Here is a 25842-nt window from a genome sequence, read left to right as displayed (position 1 = left end):
CCATTCGGTTACGCACCCTGAATATAAATTACTAAAATAATCACCATGGTTGTGATAATGTTCGGCCCGTTAGCCGAATGGCATTTCTGCGACGCGAAACGCCGCAAAAATGTAGTCTGGCTCTGTCGCGCCAATACTCAAGAGCGATAGAGATAAATAGCTACGAAAGAAATATTATCGTGAGCATTTGTGCATTCGGCTATGCACACAGAGCATAATTAGCACTTCCACCCGTGGCCGCGTCGGCAGTTTTACATTAGTCCGTTCAGTTCCTTTGTACACGGGCCTGATAAATAACCCGAAAGATGTATTGATTTAAACTAACACGATCTTCACTCATATTATTAAATTAAAACGGGACTTAATCGCGTAAAACTTACGTTTTATATTTAACCTCATTTATGAAAGGTTTTACTTTTCACTTTTTGATATCTATCAATGAGGATAGTAAATCTATTCTCCATAAGGTCATCAACGCCGTTAAAATGACCTTATGTACTGAGTAACAATAAGATTTTTTTTTAATTGGCAATAACTCTGAAACTGGGCGATATCCAGTAATGATTATATGACATTATAGGTACTTTCTAAATCAGAAGTACACTGTCCAACTCTTTCCGGTTATTCAGGCCCACTGTGTATATATTATCAAAGCATTATTATATATGAGGCTGTGATGTGTAAGCATACCTAATTAGATTAAGTAGGCTAGATGCTTTATATATGGAAACTGTATTACTCATAATGATCAGCTTATTCTATCTGTATTCTAATCGACATTACATATTGATGCCTTGGAGAGTCAACATGTGTTTCATTTATTAAACTCTACTACATCCCTACCGAATAGAACATGCACCAATAGCTTCGACCAATACATGGCGACCTTGCCAAAGCGTGTCAGCGTGTTGAGGAACTACGACCACTAAGGCTTCTCTGCAGCATTTCGTCGGTTTGCTATTTTCAAGATGGGGAAAACTGTGTCTAGAGTGGAGAAGGAAGAGGTCATCATAGCTCAGGCCGGTCAGGGCAATAGCGCCAGGACGAGTCAGGACATCAGCCGCGCGGATGGTTTTACACCCAAAATTAAAGCAAAATTTAAAGCAGCATACACACTCGACCACGACAGCCGGAAGGCAGTATAAAACCCGGATATACGTTAGTGTCGGACCAACGCGGCGCTTATTTAATTTTATTACACTGATAATTTAACTTAATTCTCCGAGCTTTTACAACTGTGTCAACAGCGCGGAGAATTTCAAATTTATGTTTCAGTTTTTAGTTCCTTTTGTTATTTTTTCTACTTGAGGCCCTTTATTTTTAATATAAAGTACATAAGTTACGTAAGTCATGAACCAGAATTTAAAAGAAAAAACTGTATGTAGGCATATAAGTACTTTGCATGAAAATCTATTGCGAGTAAGAAGTATGTAGGTAGTGAGTAATTTTTATAACCTAACGACAAAATTAAAATTTTGAAAAAAACCCCGACCACGACATAGTAGACCGATTTTCATGAAACATGGCTAAGAACACTCCCGACTAACTCAGCTTTCAGACAAAAAAAACTAAATCTAAATCGGTTCATCCGTTCGGGAGCTGCTACGGTGCCACAGACAGACACAAACAGACAGACAGACAGATAGACAGACAGACGGACAGACTGACAGACACGTCAAAGTTATAACACCCCGTCGTTTTTGCGTGGGGGGTTAAAAATTACAATAGGCTCCTATTAAACGATACAAGATAAAAGATGTCAACCAAAATGTCAACATTTGAACCTGACATGAGCATTTATCTGTCAAAATATTTATTAAGCTGTGTAATCTAAATCACACGTCGCGACCGCTGTAACTATTCAGATCTAAATAAAAAACACATTTGAATAATTTAACTGGAAATTGCCATTCAAGTGTCCTTTTTAGGGTTCCGTAGTCAACTAGGAACCCTTATAGTTTCGCCATGTCTGTCTGTCCGTCCGTCCGTCCGTCCGTCCGTCCGTCCGTCCGTCCGTCCGTCCGTCCGCGGATAATCTCAGTAACCGTTAGCACTAGAAATCTGAAATTTGGTACCAATATGTAAATCAATCACGCCAACAAAGTGCAAAAATAAAAAATGGAAAAAAATGTTTTATTAGGGTACCCCCCCTACATGTAAAGTGGGGGCTGATATTTTTTTTCATTCCAACCCCAACGTGTGATATATTGTTGGATAGGTATTTAAAAATGAATAAGGGTTTACTAAGATCGTTTTTTGATAATATTAATATTCTCGGAAATAATCGCTCCTAAAAGAAAATAAAGTGCGTCCCCCCCCCCTCTAACTTTTGAACCATATGTTTAAAAAATATGAAAAAATCACAAAAGTAGAACTTTATAAAGACTTTCTAGGAAAATTGTTTTGAACTTGATAGGTTCAGTACTTTTTGAGAAAAATACGGAAAACTACGGAACCCTACACTGAGCGTGGCCCGACACGCTCTTGGCCGGTTTTTTTTTTTCATTCCAACCCCAACGTGTGATATATTGTTGGATAGGTATTTAATCTTTAATTTGACAAGGTAATTTGAACTTTATTCCTCGTTTATAGAACACAAAACCAACCCAATAAGACAGATGTCCTCTTTAGGGTTAAAATATTCCTAATAATGTGTCAAACTCTATCGGTTCGACCTGCAATATCGCTGGGGTACCGATATTTTTATAGCGGCAATTTGGGCTAATTCGCCATAACCCCATATCTCGGTTATATCGCTTATCGCGCTATAAACCATCACGCCCAATCGTCACTGGGCGACGTTAAAGTTTTATTATACTGTAATTCGAGGCCTATGATAGTATATCTTGTTATAACAGTAAGTAGAATATAGTTATCAAACAAACGAATGTGTTTTAAATCAAACTGTCCTAATACTTTTATTTTAGAACTCGTTTAAAAACGAAAAGCGCCGCAGTTGTACCCAGTACCCAAGTTTTAATACCCAAGAGTCGGAAAAATATTGGAATAGTCCGCTAAAATACTCCAGTTTAAGAAGATCAGAGCCGCAAAAAGAAATCCTACATTAAGTAGGGTGCATTGGGTTAATTTCGACAGTTCTAGTTTCGAAAATCACATAAAAATCGCCATTATTTCCATCATATCAAGATTCCCCTTTCGAAATTACCCGAGCATTTCTGTACTTCGAAATTACCCCAATACAGGGTGTATTGGGGTAATTTCGAAGTACAGAAATGCTAGTCATGCTAACTCTGATAGTCATAGTCACTCCGATAGTCACTCGAAACAGATAGTCATACTGACTCTGCAAAAACTTTCTCAAAGCACAAAAGTCCCCAATAAGCATCGTCGTAGAATCTTGACGTTTGTAGTAACATCCCACACTTAATCAGTTTTAATATTTTACAGCAGTCATGCGGATGCGGTTTGCGAGCGATTGGCTGCCCCCTAAAAGTACAAAGGATTCCGTGGCGCAGTCGGTAGGATACGAACTAAAATTCCGAGATTTCCATCTAATAACTTTTAGTACCTTCGCCATTTTGCATGAGAATAGAATCCACTCTTTTTGCTGTGTACTTAACACGGCAAAAGGGAGTGGACAAGTTTCTAATGGGTTGGCAACGCGCATGTCACACTTCTTGAGTTACAGGCGTCCATAGGTTACGGTAATCAGTTTCCATCAGGCGGACCGTATGCTTGTTTGGCACCGACGTAGTATTAAAAAAAAGAATACTGAGCGAGTAGAAGAGTTTTGTTTAAAATTCATTACACGATTTCTGGCTTAGGTTCTAGGTATTCTTCTATATTTTATTTAAGTTCTTACCATTGCATCTGAGGTGAAAAATTCTGTAAAGAGCCTTACAAATATTTTCACAATGGTCAATAATATTTATTTATTTATTTAATCTTTATTTCACAAAGAAAAACATCGTACAAAAGGCAAACTTAATGTCGTAAGTCATTCTCTACCAGTTAACCATTAGGCAAAGCAGAAGAGTTGTAGGCGGTAAAATATTTTGACTATTTAGTTGCCTTACTGTTCACAGTAGCCGGGCTAAAGTAATTCTGTGTAACGTCGTAAAGGTAACGAGGCGGTAAAGCCGGTTCCGGTGACATCCGGCACGACCCGACAAGTCGGATCATGTACAATTCATCTTGGTTATTTATATGAGATATGTATATAACTTTGTTGCTTAACTTGTAAAGTAATTTTGACTAAATTAATCGCAATTTTGCTTTGTATATTATATCCGACAACTTCGCGCGGCATTGTCGACGTAAGGCAGACAAGCATGTTCGCGCGATAAATGATGTAGCGTCACGCTGTCTTTTTAGCACTATTTGTAAGTGCGATAGGGACGTATCGATGCGATACAGTTTATCGAACTAGTGTGCTATGCCCGCAGGAAAAATAGCGTGACATATTGTCAACATGTTTTTCCCATCACGGAACAATGGTGTTCCGGACCTTTGGGAGGGGTGCGCGGGGCCGAAGTCAACGCGTATAAACCATTTTGACACTTTAATGAAATGTAAGGGGTACACCGAGTGGATATTGCCCTTGCCCGTATCATGCGACACACGCAGAGGCAGCACCCGCCTTATTATTGTTGACATACTCGCGACATCGCACGACATACGACCTGCATACGACATCCAATACATCGATGACATGTCTCGCGCGCTGTGCCAGAATTGTAGGCAACGTTGCGCCACTTTTCAAGGCTTTTTTGCCCCAAATTGAAGTCAGACATCCGTCTCTCGTAACAAATCGACGCCGAAACGAGCCGCCTAAGTAATAACGACACATCACTCACGCTTTATTATTTCTTTTTTGTCGCACTTGCTCGGAAAGAGTGTTATTCCATGCATTCATATAGGGTATAACGAGTAGGTATTCGTCTTCGCCCCAAGGAGTATAACGTGTATTTTTAATTACATCTTAATTGAAGTCTAGATTATTTATACTATACTTAGTACCATTGTTCGACAGTGTGCTGGCACATGGCGATTGAATTTTTGATCATTAAAAATAAAATATCTGATGGGCGACCGAGCTCCGCTCGGTTCTATTTTATTATATTACGTCTTTAGATAAAAAAGGCTCTTATATGTAAATACAAAAAAAAAACTTTATTTCTGGCCGGGATTCGAAACCTTGACACCAGCGATGTGCTTACGAACATTAGACCGACCTCTTACGACAGAGCTACGCCCAGCCGATGCACGGTCGGCGAAATTAACGACCATAATTTTGCATTTACTAACGTGAAAGAAAAACGCATGAAAACTCGAAAATTCGCGTTTTCCGGGATCTAAGGCTACGCTAGATCGATTTTCCTCCCCACAAAACCCCACATAACTCAGCGAAATCGTGAGAGCGGTTTCCGAGATCGTCGGTATATATAAATAAATAAATATACAAGAATTGCTCGTTTAAAGGTATAAGATTTGACAGGTTATTTGGCATTCGACTGTCGAGCACTGGCACTTTTTTTCCTGTTCTCACTATTTCCTGTTTTCTTTACTAAAAATATTGCTAAAATTCGAAATAGACAATGTGGTTGATATGACGAATTCTATTATAATGACGTAATTTTTTTTTAGTTCTATCTCTGCACCAATTGTATCTATATCTCTTTGTCCCTTAAGGTTGACTGGAACTGAATGCCTTTTGGTAATTTCGCCATTTATAACCTGATATTGATTTTGTGAAATATACCTTAATTAAATAAATATCACCGAGGATTTTCACAGCCTCCCAGTGCATATCAGCGTATGTCGCCGCAAGAGAGAGAGTCACCTTCTTCTAACTGTATTAATGTCATAAGGACGGGTAGTCTATCTCGCGGCGACATACTCTCGCGGCAATCATGTGCTAACCCTGCAGATGTTATTTTAAACGTCAAACTTTGATAAAATTATGAAGTTTACTTAACCTTAAAATTATGAAGTAGACTTATCGTGGAACGATTCTATGTAAGAATGAGTTTTTTCGATATATAGTAATAACTTTTACATCGCCACGCGTTACAAAGCACGAGGTAGTGAGGCGCCCCTTGGCGGTACATTTTATTTATGGCTCAATTTGGCAAGAATTCACCAGCCGTTATAAATTCCGCAGGTAACCTATAAATCAGGACCCTCTGAAAAACTCTGTCTCTATCCTTTTCCCTCCTTGGCTAAAAAATGGGAGGGAGAGTGAGACGAAATGTGGCTGAGATTATTTCCCATTTAGTTTTGTAGGATGGATGTTACGACAGATCGTAAATGATTTTAAGGTTATCTTGAAGCTATGCCCACACTTTCGTGCTGGAGCACAAGGCTGAGCTTGAGCCTTTTTTGCTGACACTATTGTTTGTTATTATTGTTTAAGACAAACACCCGTTGACTGCATATAAAATATTCTTCTTTCTTTCTTTCATATACTTATTATTAACAAAACTGTGTGATATTGATTGTAATCTTATCCTTACAAGTAGCGTAAAGGGGCAAATACATTGCCACTGATGTAGGGTAACATACAGTTTCTAAACAGGACACAACATGTAAGTATAACTTATTTATTAACAAAATTGTGTGATATTGACTCTAATTCTGTCGTCGCATGTAGTATAAGGTCCCAGGGGCATGCAAACCACGTTGATGCTCTGAACATCGCCACTGATGTAGGGAGCCCGGTCCCGGAACGAGTTGCTTGCAACCACTAGGGCGCCGCTTGGCACGTTCGAACAGTACTGAAAAATAAGCCTAAGATTATTGTCTTCGGTTACCGCGATAGTTACTCATGAAATAAAACTATGGAAACATTAAATCGCGTATAATGATTTTAAAATACATCCACGAACTCTTTAGCGTTCGTGGTCAACGGGTGACTGAGGAAAAATTAAAATGTGCAAAATGTGTTTTTTTTTTTTTTAACAGAGTAATGGTAAAATTTTTTGAATATTGTATAATTGGCTTTATTAATAGTGTGTGAACCTGCCTTAGAAATCTATATTATTTGTGGTCATTGTTCGTTAATATTTCTTGTAAGTGGGTAGCGTTTTAATTTTTCCTCAGTCACCCGGACTTAAAGAGTTCAAACGTCGGGATGTATTTTTAATTCATTATACGCGATTTAATCCGTTTCCATAGTTTTATTTCATAAGCCTAAGATTATCAAAAAAATACACCAGATAGCATTTTACCTGTAGATGACAAGAAAACCTATTAGAAATCTACAGTCAAGCGTATGTCGGACTTCAGAGAAAAAAACTTAAGGTACGAATTTCGCTTACTGCCAGGGGCCCATTTCTCAAAACCGAAAGTCACTAGTTACAAGGTACAAGTCTCTTTCCAATGTGTCATATTAGACATTGACTACCGCTTGCAAATTATAGCTTGTAACTTCGAGAAATGGGCCCCAGATCTCTTGAAATTATGTGAGCCCATTTGAAAATTATATGAATTTACTTTTGTTTCGTTTTTTGGCAAATTTCGCATATCGATAATTTTCACAGAGGTCTTAAGCGGCTTCCAAAGTGTAAGGCGCTTAAGACCATTTGTGAGTTAGCAGTGATAGTTATTAAGCTATCGCCAAGAATATGTTAACGCCAAGAATGGCAACACAACCCAGGATGACCAACATAATAGACCTTCAGTGAACCAATGAGCGGCGGCCCTCGCGACCAATCAGAAAGGCGACAGCAGCGCCAGAGTTTCCCCTTCGCGTCACTTCAAAGGCAGATGCGCTGACTGCTCGTTCTTTTGTAGGTTTTAGTGTTTTTTCTTACATTTTTCACATTTATCCATCCTCCTTGTGGGTTCAGCGTCACTTCATTCAGCCTGATAAACCGTGGTGCATTAAATCCTGCAACCAACATAAAATTAGGTATTGTAGTTTATATTTTTTTATTAATAATTATGATAAATATCGTAATTATGACTGTTCACGCAGCACAATACTTGAGTATTATTTCAGCTGTATGCATCATTGTCGACTGTAGATGTCGCTGTTCAGTTGCGCAAACGTTGCGACGAACATCAGCCATAGAGTTGACTAAACGCGGACGCTCAGGAAACGCTATGGATTGTATCTTACCAAACAATACTTGTTCTCTCCCAGCGTCGGCGGCGGCGAGCAGCGCGGCGAGCGCGAGCAGCGAGCGGGCGAGCGGCGACATGGCGGCGGCGGCGGTGGCGGCAAAAACGGCGTTCTGGTAACGCCGACTCCGACAAAACGTAGCCCCAAAACGCGCAAACAAAATTTATCAGATATAATATCAATCAAACAATGAAAACCTTTAATTAAAAAATAAAAATGAGAATAACCTCAAGACAGGAAATGCAGTTAAATTGTAACTAATCGTGGAACAGGTGCAGATTGAAATCAAATCGATTGACCGATGATATGAGTTTTTCATAAGTGTCTAACCTTATCGTGTCTTAGGTAAGTAGGGGGTTATTCTATAACTTTGATTACAAATCCCAAGTATGAACAAGAAACAACTTTAAGCGATATGACTGGGGCAACCATAGTTTTCGAAGTTACGATTTATTAAAATATTTTTTGTTTATAAATACATAATTATATTTTGCGTCTGCGAAATGTTTCATCCTTAATGTATGATGCAGAATTCCTTGCAACGGAGAACAGATTAAAAATGTATTCGACCAGATGCAGAGAACGACTGTCTGGTAAAGGAGAATCGCCCAAGCATAGAAAATCCATCTAAATTGAATTTCTGTTCAACTTACTATTTGCCGGAGATAACATTGACATGTCTTCAATGTTTTTAAGAATGTCAAATATGCGACAAAAATATTTTAACTATAAGTAATTACTTATCATTTTCAATCGGAACGAATGAATCGAATACGCAAAGCGGTGATGGCTAGACCGACTGAGTTCAATTTCTGGCTCTCAGAAACTTCAGAACCCTTGCATTCCCTTGTTTAGACTAATAATTATTTAAAATTATTTGTATGTATTGTGAATGAAAACGTCAAAATTGCTTACGTCTGCAAAAAAAACTCAAAAGTGATATGGTTGGATTGTAAGTGACTTAACTTACAATCGAACCATTCCACTGAGTCACAATGCAGACTATATACTACCCAAGATCTTCTAGTAAGTAGTACAAATTAGGTGTTTATACTTAACTTCTAATCTAAACTAATATAGTAGAGGGGACCTGTGCCCAATAGTGAGATATATATTATAATGATGGCACACGTATTTTTATTTTACTAACACAACATGTATCATTGATAATCAAATCTTAAGTAGGTAAGTGGAACTTAACAGCTTTTAGTTTATTTCGTTTGGTTTTAAAACAAAAAATATCATTACTAAGTTTAAATCAGATACAAACTTTATGTCTTGTACCTCTCTTATTTTACTGTAGCTTAAATAATTTTCAAAAAAACAAGCAGCCATTTGCAGAAATCCTCACTCAATATAATAAAGCATTAACTATTTTACTTAAACATGCACTTTTCAAAACACTTCGTCGTTTGAAAGCTAAAATTGAGGCCTTAAATTAATTTAGTAGCGCGCCTGAAAAACTAAACGCTCTCATTCTAAAACGGCTTTAGTCGTGAGAGTTTTCAATACGTTTAGTTCCTTTTATTTTGGAGAGCTTCGTCTGAAAGCGCACGAGTCGTTCTCGATGCAGCTGCGGTTTGGGTTCAAATAGCACAGCCGCTTCACTTGCACAGGTGTTTTGCAGTTATTCTTATTTGTAACAGTTCTAATATTGTTAATGCAAATCATCATCAAAGGGAAAGAAATAACGCAAGCATTGCTCTCGGATGGAAACCGCAGAATGCAAGCCGTGGCCCCGGGTGCTGTCCATTCATGGAAACGGTCCGTCGAAAATGAACTACGAGCGGCTGGTTTGAGCTGGAGCGAGGTCACAAGGGTCGCTTGTGAAGGCCCTTTGCACCTCTGGGGTGCCTTAGGACTACAACAACATATCATCATCATCATCACATCAGCCTTTTTTCGCCCACTGCTGAGCATAGGCCTCTCTTCTAGTACGCCACTTCTCCCAGTCCTAAGCTAGTCTCATCCAGTTGTGACTCGTCATTTAATACCTGTAATGGTATTAGATATGTTTTACCATCATCATCAGATTATAACTTTTTTATGATACATCATACGTATACTCTGTAAAGAAAAGAACAAGGTATTTTTTTTTAAGATTTAACTATAATAATTCTCACTAGCAGAGGTCACCACAGGGCTGACTGTGTTTTGGATGAAGAAACTATAATTGGTGACAAATAGTCTGCAGAAATAAGTACATAGAAATATTGACTCTATTTTCCTTAAAACAAGGCAACGTTTCAGGCGTAGCTATAGGTAAGTACTAACGGGACTTAAAAAAATCATACAACATTGCATTACTTCCAGGCCTTGAGGAAGTATTTTTTATATTTCTATTTTCCAAATTTTAGTGACACAGTATTCAAGGCTTTCAATATCACATGCTCTGAAAAATAATCATTGATTTGGAAAGATAAATTAATCTAAAAAATAATATAATGACTGAAAAAACATATCAAAATATCTTATGATTACTATAAAGAACTCTTTAAAATAAAGCTAGTGTCTAGGCTGCTCCGTCTGGCTCTGCACTGAAGTGCCCTCAATATTCATAACTGGAGTTAAAATGCCGATGGAAACCCAGGCGCCGCCTCGGCTGTTTTCTGGGGTTCCGTAGCCAAAGCCGGCACCTTTTCAATTCAAATCTAGAAATAATATGCCACTGTTAGCTGTTACTGAAAACTGCTGCAGTGTCGACGCAGGTGATGTTAGGTCGTTTTTAAGGATTTCGTACCAAAACGTTACCCTTATTTATTTATTTATTTATTTATTTATTTAATCTTTATTGCACAAAAGAAAATCTTGCAGTACAAAAGCCTTTAAGGCGTCTTGCGTGAGCGACGAACCCGCGACGGCGACGCGATGCGATGCGATGCGACGAAATCAAACCTTCTATCTCTATGGACTTGTCTTAGGTGGGCGACGGAACGCGACGGCGATGCGAAGCGACGAACTAGCGATGAACATGCGAATGTTAAGCGACGCGATGCGACGCGATGCGATCAAACCGCTGTGTTCATATGGGAGTGTCTTGCGTAAGCGACGGCCCGCGACGGCCCGCGACGGCGATGCGACGCGATGCGATGGCGATGGGCGCGCGATCAAGCTATTTGATTTTTAGAAGCAAATTCAATACGTAGAGAGGTCGGACTAGAGAAATAACGATTGATTACTAGTCTCACATTTAATTCTTTATATATTCTTATAATAAAAATTCAAATTATTCAAATTAACATAAGTTGACCAAAGGAGTAATGTGCCTAAAAAGTAAGGAAATTACAACTTTTGTAACTTGTATTGACAGCCTTTGATTATGTACACGGTGATACGAGATTGTCTGCGTAAAATATTAAAATTTAAGTGTGAACTAAAAATATGAAACACTAGTGCGATGACCTTACGATATATGTACTAGCACTTGACTTTGGTGAATAGGATCACAAAATTAACTAGTTATTACAACGGGCTCGTAGCCTAGCGGTTTCGACGTCTGGACGCCGCACCAGCGGTGTGAGTTCGAACCTCGGCTGAGGCGTGCTTTTGCAGTTTTATTTTTGTTTCTTTTATTTTCTATTATTTGATTGTTTACTTTTTTCTTTCTGTAAGAATCTTCATTCTTATTTTTATTTTATTTTTAATAACTCCGGCTTTTATATTAACAAGGAAAGGTACCCATACAAAAAAAAATAATTAGACTACTCTTTAAGGGGCGTTCATTGTAATTCCTGCGATTCCTGCATTTATTGTAACTCTTAAATAATAATATTATCCTAAACCAGAACTTCTTGTTGCCATATAAAAAAAATACATATAAGACATATACCTTTGTGTCGATAGATATTTTACAGTACAGATGGTGTTTTTTTTACGCACTAGTGCGAGAAGTGGTTCATTATATGCCAGGTCGAAACTTCGGAGGCTCATCTGTACTGAAAAACGTCGTACGATACACGTGCGAAAAGGAAATTCGTATCTCGTGTCGGGAGTGTTTTAATTTATCGCCACTCGTTTCGAACTTCCTTTTTTACGCACTTGTATCGTAATGTACTATTTTAAAGCACATAAAATTCGAATAAAATACACTGCTGACACGGGCCCGCCCGCTCACTGCTCAGTTCAGTCTGCGCCCAGCGCTCATAGACAGTGGACCTACGTTCGATAGTCCGGCGCACCGTGCTCTCGTAAGCGTAAGCAGCTAGATAGTTCTGAGAAGTGCTGTATAGGTACTGCGACTAAACAAATCTTGATCCTGTTGGTGGCAAACAGGCATACGGTCCGCCTGATTTTTACACATGCAATTTTATCCAAGAAATTTTACTTGAAATCTGATGAGAGTTTGAATTATTATTATATTTCGGGACCAGGGGACCGATTTTTGAGTCTCACGCGTTCGAATTCAGAAAATTGTCACTGAAAATACTAAGCAATTCACTGTTTTCAACCGGTATTTTAGTGACAAATCCCATATGTGAAATTCAAAAACCGGCCCCCAGGATGAGGTTCTGGTTTTCATGGTGGAGTCAGGATATGGTCAACAAAACTGCTATTTTACTCATAATAACTCCACTATGTTTGGGCTTATTACATTTGGGCTGATGAGCAGCGTCGATCTCGATGATGTCCAAGGTCACATGATCGAGTCAGGAAATGAATAACAGAACTGCTATTCTACTTATCGTAACTCGACCATGTTTGATCTCATTAGCCGGGCCAATAACACATGTAATTTTTTTCACACAGCTCAGCTCTTTGAAACTGTTTATTTTAAGTTACTTACAATTAGTAGGTACCATATAATAATAATATATTCTTATCTCTTGTAAACTTTACAAAAAAGTTAACACATGAAACCAAAAGAATTGTTACTAGCAATTAAATTCAAAACTATCAAGATCATTCTTGCCTGTGTGTTGCGTTACCGGTGGCTCACGTACCGAGCGCCAACGCCATCTATCAATGGCTATTTCACGAAATTGATGAACGCTCTAAGGAATAAGGGCTCTTAGTGTAGTGGTTATGCCAGTCGACACTAGATGGCAGCATTAAAAAACACTGGGTTACATGACATTTTTTCATTTCAACATTAAGTAAATAGCATTCGTTATAAGTAAATAGTATACGTTAATTCGTCGCTCAGTTTTGCCGTGAAGGACGGACAAATAAATAGACACACACACACTTTCCCGTTTATAATATTAGTATGGATTAAAATAAACATTAAGTTAATAAAAACAAAATGCAGTATTATTGTGTGCTACTTAAAACTTTCCTTGTTATTATAAAACCCGGAGTTCTTAAAAAAAATAAGAAAGTAGAATCTTAGAGAAAGAAATAAGCAGGTAAACAAAATCAAATAATCCATACTGATTAAACTGGAAAGTGTGTGTGTGTCTGTTTGTTTGTTTGTCTTTCAAGAGAAGCCGCGGCCAAAAGCTAGTAGAACATAAAAGAAAAAAAGTAAATAAAAATGCAAAAAGATTGCGTGAGCCGAGATTCGAACTCACGACACTCATGGCGCAAACTATTCCACCTAGAAGTCAAACCCGCTAGACCATTTGCACATTGTGAAAGACGGCGAATCTTGTGATTCTAATCACCAAAACGCTAGTGCCGAAGTTTCGCGCGATGGATACGCGATGACCTTGAGCCATCGCCGTCGCATCGCGTCGCATCGCGTCGCATCGCGTCGCATCGCGTCGCGTCGCAAGACGGAGCGCGTCGCCCAACAGTCGCTCACGCAAGACGGAGCGTACAACATGTCTTTCTCTTCCATTCTCCCCTATCTATATATATATATATAGACGAAACATAGCAAAGAGAGCGCGTTATGGTGCGTCTCTGTCGATCTCTCGGTATTGTCTGTCTGTTTTTCTGTCACATTGCAACATATCGTTGTTAGATGTAAATATGTATTTTAAATATGTTCTCATGTCAGTGATGTATGAATGAATGAATTAATGAGGATTTATTTATCAATAGTGGGTTTACAAAAATGGTCTTAAAACTATTTACAATATGTAACTTCTACAGATCTCCACACGTTACTATGATCTGTTAAGAATCTCGCCAACATTATATTAGAACCATTTCTCACACAGTATTATCTTTATAAGAATAAATGTCTACCTAAACCTAATATCTGGAGAACTACTTATGCTATCAATTTGAAAGGAACACTTTATGAATATTATGAACTTCTACAAAAAGAAGGGGTTTTCTTTCTAGATTTCCTCGATTAATTATGTTGCTGCATTTCTGCATTGCTGACGTGATTATAATGTTATATTTTTTAAAGGCTAATTCAAATCCGTTACACTTTTTTTCACCGTGAAATAAAAAATGACCTATAAAATTGCTTCAACCTGTTTTAAATTATCAAATTAGTAACGCTCTGTCATTTTTATTCTCATCGTAATATATAACGGCGTCGGCGGCGCCGACTCCATTCCCGCCGTGATGTCGCCACTTCACTCGTTGTTCCTTCTCGGCGTGCTCGCACTGTCTGTGTTCGCTCAAGACTTCGTCCCGAACGTGCCAGAAGAATGTTTGAAAACAGGCATTTGTGAGGACTTGCCGGACTATCCGACAGAACAAGTCGCCGCTCTTATTGAGGAACTGGGACCGGCGCTTGAAAAATACGAGGTTTATCGGCTTTGAAATAAAACTGGTAACGGATTTTATCACGTATAATGTATTCGGGATGAATTGTGAATTCATCATACGCGATAAAATATTTCCATAGATTTATTTCATGAGTAGGTACTCGTACTAACTATCGCGGTAACCGAAGACAATATTATTTTATCACCTTTGATTCAGTGAAATTATGCTAAGAAATTAGGCATCTAATGTAATGTGAAAACCATTTACTTATTCTCTAAGATAACGGAGCGCACAGTTTGCTCAACAAACCTAGGATAGCCTACCTATTTATTAAGTCTCACATTCAGCTCAAAAATGCTGAATGCTGGTGACCTATACAACGATATAATATATGTACGAGTACATCCAGGATTTAGCAACCGATTCGAGATCAGCTCATCACACGAATTAATCCGGTACCCAGGACCAGGCCAGGGCTTTACAGACAAGGTCGATCCCCGAAACGCCAGATCGTCAGTTATTTCTCATCAACCCCACAACATCTCTGTCAACAGGTGACTGATGATGATGATCTCGACGAGTCCGAAGCGATGTCCAGAACCGGCGACATGGACCAGGATCTCTGCGAGTCCAGGCGCAGGGCCATAATGCCTCAGGCGGCTCCGGACAAAAACGGCCAGTGGTTCTTTGTTGTCAACAAAAGAAGTAATCCGGTCCAGAGCATCATCGTGGAGGTAACATATTATACTCTGTCAAACAAGTCTGTCAGTAAATAAGAACAAAGAAAACTATGTGCATCCTTTTTTTAGGATGCTAGAGAAAAGGATACCTATAGTTTTCTTTGTTCTTATTTACTGACAAACTTGTTTGACAGAGTATATATCATACAGACTATCGCATACACATTTTTAAATGCTTACGTATTTATTCTATTTATTCTTACATAGAAAATTGACTATTCTAGTTACAGTTTTTTTCTGGTCTTCCTATCAGTCTTTTTATCCTGAAAAATAGCGTCAAATATAACATGAATAAAAGAAAATGTTCACGCAAAAAGAAATGTTTTCAGCTGTTTTCTTTAGTTTCTGTATTACATCAGTATGTTCTTCTACTTAGGTATGTATTTATTAATGTTTATTGTACAAAGAGAATAACACTTTACAAAAGAAGGACTTAATGCTATAAGGCATTCTCTACTCTACCAATCAACCTTTGAACAAATGTTTTAGCATTTAACGTTTATCAATGACTCGACGGTGAAGTAATACAATTTTAAGACATAGATATGGCTAACGTTTAGCCTTACAGCTGAAAACTAAAGTTTCCTTTCCCCATATGCACGTTTTCAATAATTTTCATACAAATTATGGAGATTAGAAATATAAGGAGCGAAAGCTTTAAGTATCAGAAGTGCACATATAAAATAAAAGATAGGTGGCGCTGCAATAGCAGGGAGATAAGGGTTTGACAATCTCTTAGCCTTCTCGGTAGTGACCCCGCCTACGGAGCAAGAGGTCCCGGGTTCAAATCCTGATGAGATCTTTTTTATTTTTTTCTACTAATATTTTTCTTGATTTTTTTTTTTTATGTCCAAAAATATTTTGTTTTGTTACTACTTTTCGAAATTTCATTCGCAAGACTTACAACATTACCTAAGAATCCTAACATGGGGCAAACAATGTAAAAGGGCTTAAATTAACATTTGTCTGAATAAAACAATAAATAAACACAAATAAAAATACACAAAAAGAAAATTAATGTATAAAAAAAAACAAAATGCAAAAAGATCGCTGTCAGAATCGAACCCGAGAACATCTGCGTACGAAGCCAGCGCACTACCACGGGACTACGTCTTGACTTGCTCAGTCTGACGAAACCAGCCTAGAGAAAAGAACGTCTAATGTCATGTCACATCGCTGATCATTGAGCGAGACATGCGCTCCAAGCGGAGAGATTTGTAACTGCAATTACAAGGCCTCAGTCGGTCATTTTTGCGATTGTTGTACTTCGACAGATGTTCCTCGTTTATACTTCTATTCTCCCTGATACAAATTCCTTAATTTTAGATGTGCAGCCACCCAGAGTCATCGTGCTCGAGCGTGGCACACTTCTACACGGGTTACTCCGCCAGCTGCAAGCAGAAGTACATCCAGCGCAAGTCGCCGACTTTGGGCGCCGGCGGCGTGATGATCGAACGACGGTTGCTCTTCCCTAGCTGCTGTGTCTGCCGGTATCAACAGACTGGGGAATAATATTTCCTTATAAAAACTGAAAATTGGGTTAAATTTTACATAAATTATTACAACCTAATGTAAAATATCGATACATGATGTTCACTAATTCAATAAAATGAGTAAAAGAATAAGCGTAACGTAAGCTACTATAATATATGTTATTGCAAAAATAGTCTGGAATTGTTTTAATATTCATCAATTTTTAATCACACTTGGTTGGAGGGACTGGACCGCTGGAGAATGCAATGTTATCGATGTTAAACATCAACTGAAGTGGTAACTCTCACCTGGATGATATATTTAAAATTTAAACAATAATGAAACCCCGATCGCGATAGTGGACCGATTTTCATGAAACATGGCTAAGAACACTCGACTAACTCGACTTTTAAACAAAAATTTGTGCTATTTGGCTACGCACACTGGCCCCGTACTCCAAACGCCACAGAAACGCCGCAGAAATGTAGTCTGGCTCTGTCGCGCCAATACGCAAGAGCGATAGAGATAGATAGCTACGAAAGAGATATTATCGTGAGCGTTTCGTGAGCGTTTGTGCATTCAGCTACGCACACAGAATTGTAAATATTTCAAACATTAATGCATTTTTAACCCCCGACGCAGAAACGACGAGGTGTTATAAGTTTGACGTGTTTGTCTGTCTGTTTGTCTGTCTGTCTCTCTGTCTGTTTGTCTGTCTGCCTGTCTGTGGCATTGTAGCTCCCGAACGGATGAACAGATTTAGATTTGGGTTTTTTTGTCTGAAAGCTGAGTTAATCGGGAGTGTTCTTAGCCATGTTTCATAAAAATCGGTTTAGTATGTCGCGGGGTTGTTTCAAAATTTTAATTTTGTGGTTATTATCTTTATCCTTGTCGTGCAGGATATCGAGTAACATATAAATACAACCCATGTTAGAGATAGACAAACCTCCTAAATAAGTTAAGCTGAACAAACATAATAATTACAAAGCCAATCAGCGCGTAATCAGCTCCGATGCTATTGGATCGGAAACTACCCGCCTCATTACGGAGAACATTGCTCATCCGATCAGGACTCTTTGTTTGTTCCCATTTAGTTCATTCATAGACGCAACTATGAAATAGAGAATCGTAAAACAAGAGGCAATATTATATATAGCTTTACCAGATGATAATGAAGGTAACTATCACTTTTATAACATTTATTTATTTAACCTTTATTGCACAATATAAAGTATAAATGATGAACCTAATACCTTAAGGCATTCCATACCAGTCAACCATTAGGCCAAACAGAAACTTACAAATGGTGCGGAAAATAAAACAGAAAAAATAAATATGATAAATTTACACATTGTAATTATAAATAATACTACTATATGCATCATCAATATATGTACATAAGTAAGATACATAAATAAGTACAATCATATACATACAATAACTAACTAAAAATATATACATATACCTAGTACCAATTTAACCATTGTCACAAAGCTGAATTAATCGGGATTGTTCTTAGCCATATTTCATGAAAATCGGTCCACTATATCGCGGTCGGGGGTTTTTTCAAAATTTTAATTTTATGGTTAGGTCATTTATAAAACTGGTGGGCGCCCGGCGGGTCGGCCCAGATATCCGCTGGAGAGACAGTGTGATGGCGGATCTGTGTCAGCTACAAGCCGATAATTAGCAGGAAGCTGCGCAGGATCAGGATAAGTGGTGTGCTCTCGTTTTGGAGGCCAAGATCCTCTTTGGATTACAGAGCCACACTAATTAGTTTGTTTTTTATCACTTGTGATAAAACTGTACCATAATTTGTGGAAGACATGTTACTCACTCACATAATTTTCAAATAGGTACCGATGTATTTATATCTCAAGTATTTCTCTTTGACGCGTCGTAGAATCTAGTCCTAGTTACCATACACATATCCTGTATTATTCAAACTCAGTATCCATACAGACCTGGCTGTAAATCCATAGACCTTTCAGCTGATCCTCAGGGAGAGCTGTTCGAGCTCGATATATCCTGAGGTATCACGAAGATCGATGGGGCATGTGGTCCAAGTGATAAGCTTTAGTGCGTTTTCACATTATCCGATCCGATATCGGATGTAGGATCGATATCCCATACATTCAAGCCGCCCTCTTTGATTTTTGCCTTTGAAATCCTCCCGACAGATACCGGATCGGATAATGTGAAAACGCACAGACTGATTTTAGTTTCACGCGGACCAATTTGTATGAAATTGATGTTTTCGTTCACTCGGACCTGCTTTACTCTAATAAAACGCTCCCTTAATTAATACATATTAGTCCGGTGCAGTCACCGCTCCGCGCGGTCGACCCACGTGATACTAAAACCAGCCATATAGGAGAAGACTACTAGAAGTAAGTTCCTAAGTATTTTTTAAGCCCTGGCTGATAACATTGCTCCCGACTGTCTGCCGTCTGTCCTGATTAAAATTAAAATTCAGGTAAGCTTAATATCATCGTTTGAAGCAAAAACTTCTACAATACGAGGAGCAGTAACCTAAGAACTTTTAACATCGCTCTTGCTATTGAAGCCAAACAGAATTAATCCATTCTTTCTTTAAACGCACTTTATAATTTGTAACTCTGCTTGTTTCTCGTGCCTTGTATCCTGCTGTGTCCCAGCATTTATCCCGATTGCAGTCAACGCTTTGTCACCCCTGACTAATGCCTGTATGTAACTTAGTTATTACATCATTTTGTTTTCTTTTAAAACCCTTGAGTGAGACAGAAACTAGAGCAGTTTCATGTGAAGATCACTACCTTTTGAGAGCACAGGTATGAGTTCGAATATGTATGTGTTTATCATGGTTGTCTATTGTTTGCCCGACAGTCATTTAACATAATATTCATATGCCCGAATCTAACTTGCCTGAATTTCATTTGCCCGAATGATTTGTTTACCATAAAAATTGTATGACATACTGGTTGTTTATCCGAACATTATCTTCCATAATCATACAATGCCATACTATTTGTTAGCCGTATTATTAAGTGCAATAATATGGTTTAATATAATATTCAAACGCCATAAGCAATTATTGCCATATTAATTGTTGCTCATATTATTACCTAACCTACTTTCTGATAGCAGTTTCATTTTTCAGGGGGTCACAGTTCTAACCTAACCTAACCTAACCTACTTTTCAAGCAGTTTCATTTTCCAGGGGGTCACAGTTCTAACCTAACCTAACCTACTTTCTGATAGCAGTTTTATTTTCCAGGGGGTCACAGTTCTAACCTAACCTACTTTCTGATAGCAGTTTCATTCTCTAGTACTTCTAGTAGTGTCGTCTCCGTGATAATTACGCATTTCGATGATTCTGCCAAATCACATTATGGAAATTGACTTTTCTGGTCGCTAATTTGGATGACAAATGATGTTATGGAATGTGGTAATTACTGATTTCGATGATTCTGACAAATGACATTATGGAAACTGACTTTATGGGAAACAAAGTTTCTGGCACTTGATTAATATAGTAAACAATGATTATGGCATAAGATGTTATGAGAAACAATATTATGATTGTTGAATAGGGTGGCAAATAAAATTATGGCAAATGAAATTCTGGCAAATGGGGGTATCCCGTTTATCATATTGCCACTTAAGTATCTCCGCTGTATCTTGTGCCTTGTCCCCCGCTTTTGTCCCATTTGTCCCGATCGCAGTCGCCGCTTTGTCGCCCTGACTAATGCCTGTATTGGCTACACTAAGCGATATAGCGTTCATCTTTGGTTGCATCTCCGACATGTTTGTTCACTGAACGCTTTGCTCTGTTTCGCTTTCTTTTGTACATTGTTCAAGTATTTTTCTGTGTATCCGTATTCTATTAATTTTTGCTGCGCTCAATTTCTGTGAATCGATCACAGTTTAATATGAATATGAATAAATGATTCAGATGTTCATTAACTTCATCAATACGAAGAGTTTGCGGAGCAATTCTTTTCTCAAAAATTGACATTTTTTTTATATGCGTAACTTGGTGGTTATATAGTAATAACAATGACACTTTAGCTACAGATGATCATAGTTCTCGATAAAATGAGTACCCAAAGGTATGAAATACATTTGAAACTCTTCACCTTAAAGCCATATCTACCACAGGTTTAGCTATACCGATTGGGGTGGCAGGATTTAGACAGCAATGCCGGCTGCAACCCGTCACGGAGCTATGCTCTAGAAGTGCCAGGTTAAAACAACACCCGCCATCTTTGATTCATGAGGCCTGAGTCCCAACACAGATCACTTCTACTTACTTATGTGTAAGTAGCGGCAACTTAAAAAAAATGGAAATTTCCTCGGAAATTTCATGAAAGTTTCACAAGAAATATGGGACATCTTAATTTAAGAAATGGAATGTTTCAATTTCCGTAAAAAATGAGGAAATATTTTGATAATTTTTCCTATGTTGCCAATTTCGCAGTTATGAGTCGCAGTACCTGCTCTACATCACAATTTAGTGAGCTATTCGAATACGGGTGGCAGGATTTTGATAGCAATCCCTGCAACCCTACACGGGGGCGTCACAGTGCTATGCTCTAAAACTGCTAGGTTAAAACAACACCCGCCATCTTTGATTCATGAGGCTGAGTCCCGTCACAGATCACTTCCACTACAAATGAAGTTACAGCAAGTAAAACTGCTCGCAGTCACAAGGCATTCGAATTAAGCCGACAAAAAATTTTATTTTGATATTTGCAACAGAAATTTGTTTTTTGTAGCAATGGCGTGGGACAATACTTTCAACAATGATTATGCGCGGATTTTTACGGTGCCCCAATATAGCGTCTTCGGCAGACTGAGTAGTAGTAGTAAAACACTTTATTGTACCAGAAATTCCAGAAAATAATACAACACACAGGAAAAAGAGCTTATTACAAGTCAAAGGCGAACTTTCCCTTTACGGTGACGCAATATAGAATTGCGGTAGGCTTACAAACGGCGCAGAAACGGATTCTAGGTAATATAAATTATAACTTACACTAACATGCAATGTATACGAATAAATACATAATATACAACTATACAAATAGCAAATATAAATATATACATATATAATATATAAATTAAATATATATTTACATAATAAAAACGACAACTACAAAACCGTACATCCAATACCTTAGTTTTCATCAGAGAGCCAAAGCTTTTTTAGATTAGCAGTGACGCGACCGACTGAGATATCAGTACATTTTATATTAATTAATTAGCTAAGTTTTACTGAACTTTTTAAACAAGCATATAATTGAGTAGGTAGATGAAAGAAACCTATTTATACCTGCTGGTGGGTATCACAAAAACATTGTCTTTGCACTTCATGTGTAAAATGTTTTTCTTTTTTGCGGTTTACCGGGAATTCAGCGGACAATTCTAAGAAGCTAAGCGCTGACAGAATGAATAAGCCTTGTAAATATGTATTTTAAGTGAAACTTTATAAACGCTAACATGCGGAGTCTATGCAACCTACTCCTCAACCAACACTCGAAATACATAATTCGTCGCGGAGTGGCCGGCTCATCCATATTTAGTCGCAGGTATCAGAAGTGAATTAATTCCCGCATTTGCATGCGACTAAAAACATGCTTTTAGGGTAAACTTTCAGGTAATCAACGGATTTTAGGTTCTTTGAGAGGTATTTTGGTAAAATGAGGGACTTAGAAATGAGGGATTGGAAAGGAGATTGGCGATAAGTGTCATTTTCGAGTCATAAATTTATAATATTGTCTTCAGTTACCGCGATAGTTACTCATGAAATAAAACAATGTAAATGGATTAAATCGCGTATAATGAATTTAAAATTCATCCCGACGTTTCGAACTCTTTACAGCGTTCGTGGTCAACGGGTGAAATTCATTATACGCGATTTAATCCGTTTCCATAGTTTTATTTCATCATAAATTTATGTCAAAAGTGACACTTAACGCCATCTACAAGTATAATCGAAAGCTACAAGACATTTCGTAGCGCCATCTATGTGTGGTGTAGTGTATGCGCGTTCTTAGGCTCTTCTTATATTTAATCTATGATCGAAGTGACACATATCGATGATGCAGTCGTAAATCTAATCTAACCTTTAAACTTCATCCATTCCCAAAACGATCGAAATATAGCTTTGAATACTTAGAACTGGTAACAATCTGTAAGCCACTTACTTTCCCGTCAGCGCATAATGGAATCAAACCGTGGCGCAAATCGCCGAGCATAATCACGGAAGTTGGACAATAAACTGTGGCTAGGCTGGGATGCGAACCGGGCACTGCGAGCAAGACACAGTGCGAGAAAGCCAGTACAGACATTTTCACAGCGAAAAATTGGACAAAAAAAAACAAAAAGGTAGGTAATCAACCACAGATGTGTAATCACGATCTACGTAAATCTCAGACAATATAAGGCCGATAGTCCCCTATCATTATGTTTATCGTAGAAATATGATCATAGGTCTGTATGCCTCCCTTTTTCTCTAACGTTAAGAAAAAGGACGGCATGTTGCCTGTGATCATATTTCTATGATAAAGAAATGATAGTGGACTATCGGCCTAAGTCTAGTGCTTTTCGTTCTCACTATTTGGTTCGCAAAGTGGTAGAACGTCAGAGCGAAATTCGTAACTCGTGTCGATTTAAAACACTCCGTTCGGTCGTGTTTTAATTTTTCACCGCTCGTTTCCGCACTTGTATCGTAATGTAGTATGAAGTATCTCTGGTTTAGATAAGATATAGTCCGTCGTAGTAGCGAAGATTAAATCGTAAGTTTGTCGGCAAAATAGTACATTATATAATTAAGGCCGGGAAGTGAACGATTACAACCGAGAGGCTATTAAAAGCCCGACTGACCTGCTCTAAATATCCACCGTTCTTATAGAATATTATGTAACTTTACTGTTTCTTTAGTAAATGTGGAGTAGTATGGGAGAAGATCGGACTGCCAAGAGGGCGTATGTTGGGAAGACCAACTTTAGCACAACTTGCCTTGTCGCGCGCGAGTCCATAAATAAAGCGCGACTTCAAGTATGGACTCGCGAGCGACAAGACAAGTTGTGCTAGAGGGTCTTGTGGCCACCCGGCGGGTCGGCCAAATAAGGCTGGGAAGACAGTGTGATGGAGGATCTATGTCAGCTACAAGCCGATAATTGGCAGGAATCTGCGCCGGATCGGGATAAGTGGCGTGCTCTCGTTTTGGAGGCCAAGATCCTCTTTGGATCGCAGGCGCCATACTAGTTTGCTAGTTTTAGATTCAAGATTCAATATTTACAAATAAATTCATAATAAATAAGACTAGAAAAAAAAATATGTCGGGTTTATCACGAAATGGTCCCGCCTCAGCATAAATGCTGACCCAGGGGTCAGCGCTGATCTTCCGGCGAGACCAGTTTAGTAAATGTAGTTACAATATCATGTTCCTCTACTGCGTTATCGTAACCTAGGTTCTACTGTCCGGCACCCGTTGTTTCAGTAGTTTGCGACCGCAGTAACCAATTAAACCTGCCAATTTATCGGAACCCCAGCTTTACAGTGAAACCCAATAGGTTTGCTTTCAACACGTTTACTGCCAAAGACGCATATATGCGTTCACTGTACCACAGAATATATAATAGTACAAGTACAGAAGGCCCACTGCTTTGATGTTCAAGAAATGCCGCCTTTTTAAATGCCTACAAAATTCTAACAAAGAAACAAGCCGCACGTGCGCAGCGTCGGACGATTAAGATTGTCCTATTTTATCCATGATGTCTATTTAACTAAGCATTATTAGCCATTCCACATGCGGACATCGCATATGAACCTTTAAAAAAACTCGCGACGTAAAGCAACAATAGAAAGTGTGAACGTGAGTTCTGTGAGAACGCTCGCCAACCCTGATTAGGCCGCGAACTCGCGGCCGCCGGCATGTACTTGTAGCGCGGCGATAGAATCGCGGAGTGAGCCGCCCCTGACTGTACACACAATAACTTCCCTGAGTTTTTTTACTCCATGATTTTTTTTCTGACACTGGCACAGATATTAGCACTAAGTTAGACGATGGCATTAAGGAATGGAATTGCCATTTTTTTTTTGTGTCAAAAGTCGTTCATTTTCATCGAATCTAAATATACGTGCATAATATAATGCAAGTATATGTCAAAAAGTCATCACGCTTTTACGTTTATCATTTTTGCGAAAAAAGATTCAAAAACGTTATTTTCTAAAATATGTAGGTATATTTCATGTTTTCCTACTCAGAATTACGAGTCCTTTTCATCCTACTAGGCCGAAAAAAGCCCTTGTTCCTCGTAGATAACCAAGTTTGATAACTGGCTTTGTATTAGGAAAAAATATTCTTGTTTGATTACCCGGTTTGGAAACGAGAATTTATTTTTCCTCGTAGAAAACCATTATTATATGCGGTTTTCTACGAAGAATTGGTTTTCTTCTTTGCTTACCCGGTTTGGAAACAAGAATTTATTTTTCCTCGTAGAAAACCATTATTTTATACAGTTTTCTATGAAGATTTTTTTTTCTTCTTAGCTTACCCGGTTATGAAATGGGATTTTTTTTCCTCATACAAAACCATTATTTAATTGTATGCAGTTCTCTACGAAGATTTTTTTTTTCTTCTTAGCTTACCTGGTTATGAAATGAATGGGTTTATTTTTCCTCATTGATAACCACTAAGTACCTACATATTTCATGCAGTTGTCTTAAGAGAAAATTCTTTTTCACCACACCGACTGGTAAAGGCTCTCTTGATACTTCAAAAACAAATGATAAAGTTGCACTTTATCTCAAGAGTGCAAAGTTATTCCTTACAAATCACAACTTGATGCCCCAAAGCTGGCTAGTAAAACCAGTCAGTGTGGTGAAAAAGAATTTTCTCTTTAGAAAACTGCATGAAATATGTAGGTAGTGGTTATCAATGAGGAA

General features: G+C 38.3%; 2 protein-coding genes across 2 annotated transcripts; one reads left to right on the top strand and one right to left on the bottom strand.

Annotated features, from left to right (window-relative positions):
• Nucleotides 1-6549: 6549 nt before the first annotated feature.
• Nucleotides 6550-8266, bottom strand: LOC125226835. Its single transcript, XM_048130961.1, has 3 exons — nucleotides 8084-8266; nucleotides 7776-7852; nucleotides 6550-6737 (listed from the first exon to the last, which is right to left on the bottom strand). Exons 1-3 carry the CDS (start codon nucleotides 8163-8165, stop codon nucleotides 6567-6569), a joined length of 330 nt encoding a protein of 109 aa, XP_047986918.1. The 5' UTR covers nucleotides 8166-8266; the 3' UTR covers nucleotides 6550-6566.
• Nucleotides 8267-14539: 6273 nt separating this feature from the next.
• On the top strand, nucleotides 14540-17102 carry LOC125227547. The gene is made up of 3 exons (XM_048131883.1): nucleotides 14540-14734; nucleotides 15250-15429; nucleotides 16762-17102. Exons 1-3 carry the CDS (start codon nucleotides 14549-14551, stop codon nucleotides 16945-16947), a joined length of 552 nt encoding a protein of 183 aa, XP_047987840.1. The 5' UTR covers nucleotides 14540-14548; the 3' UTR covers nucleotides 16948-17102.
• The last annotated feature ends 8740 nt before the right edge of the window (nucleotides 17103-25842 follow it).

This window comes from Leguminivora glycinivorella, chromosome 6 (assembly GCF_023078275.1).
Source record: "Leguminivora glycinivorella isolate SPB_JAAS2020 chromosome 6, LegGlyc_1.1, whole genome shotgun sequence".
Classification (NCBI taxonomy): Eukaryota; Metazoa; Arthropoda; class Insecta; order Lepidoptera; family Tortricidae; genus Leguminivora; species Leguminivora glycinivorella.
This window is presented reverse-complemented; position numbering and strand designations above follow the sequence as displayed.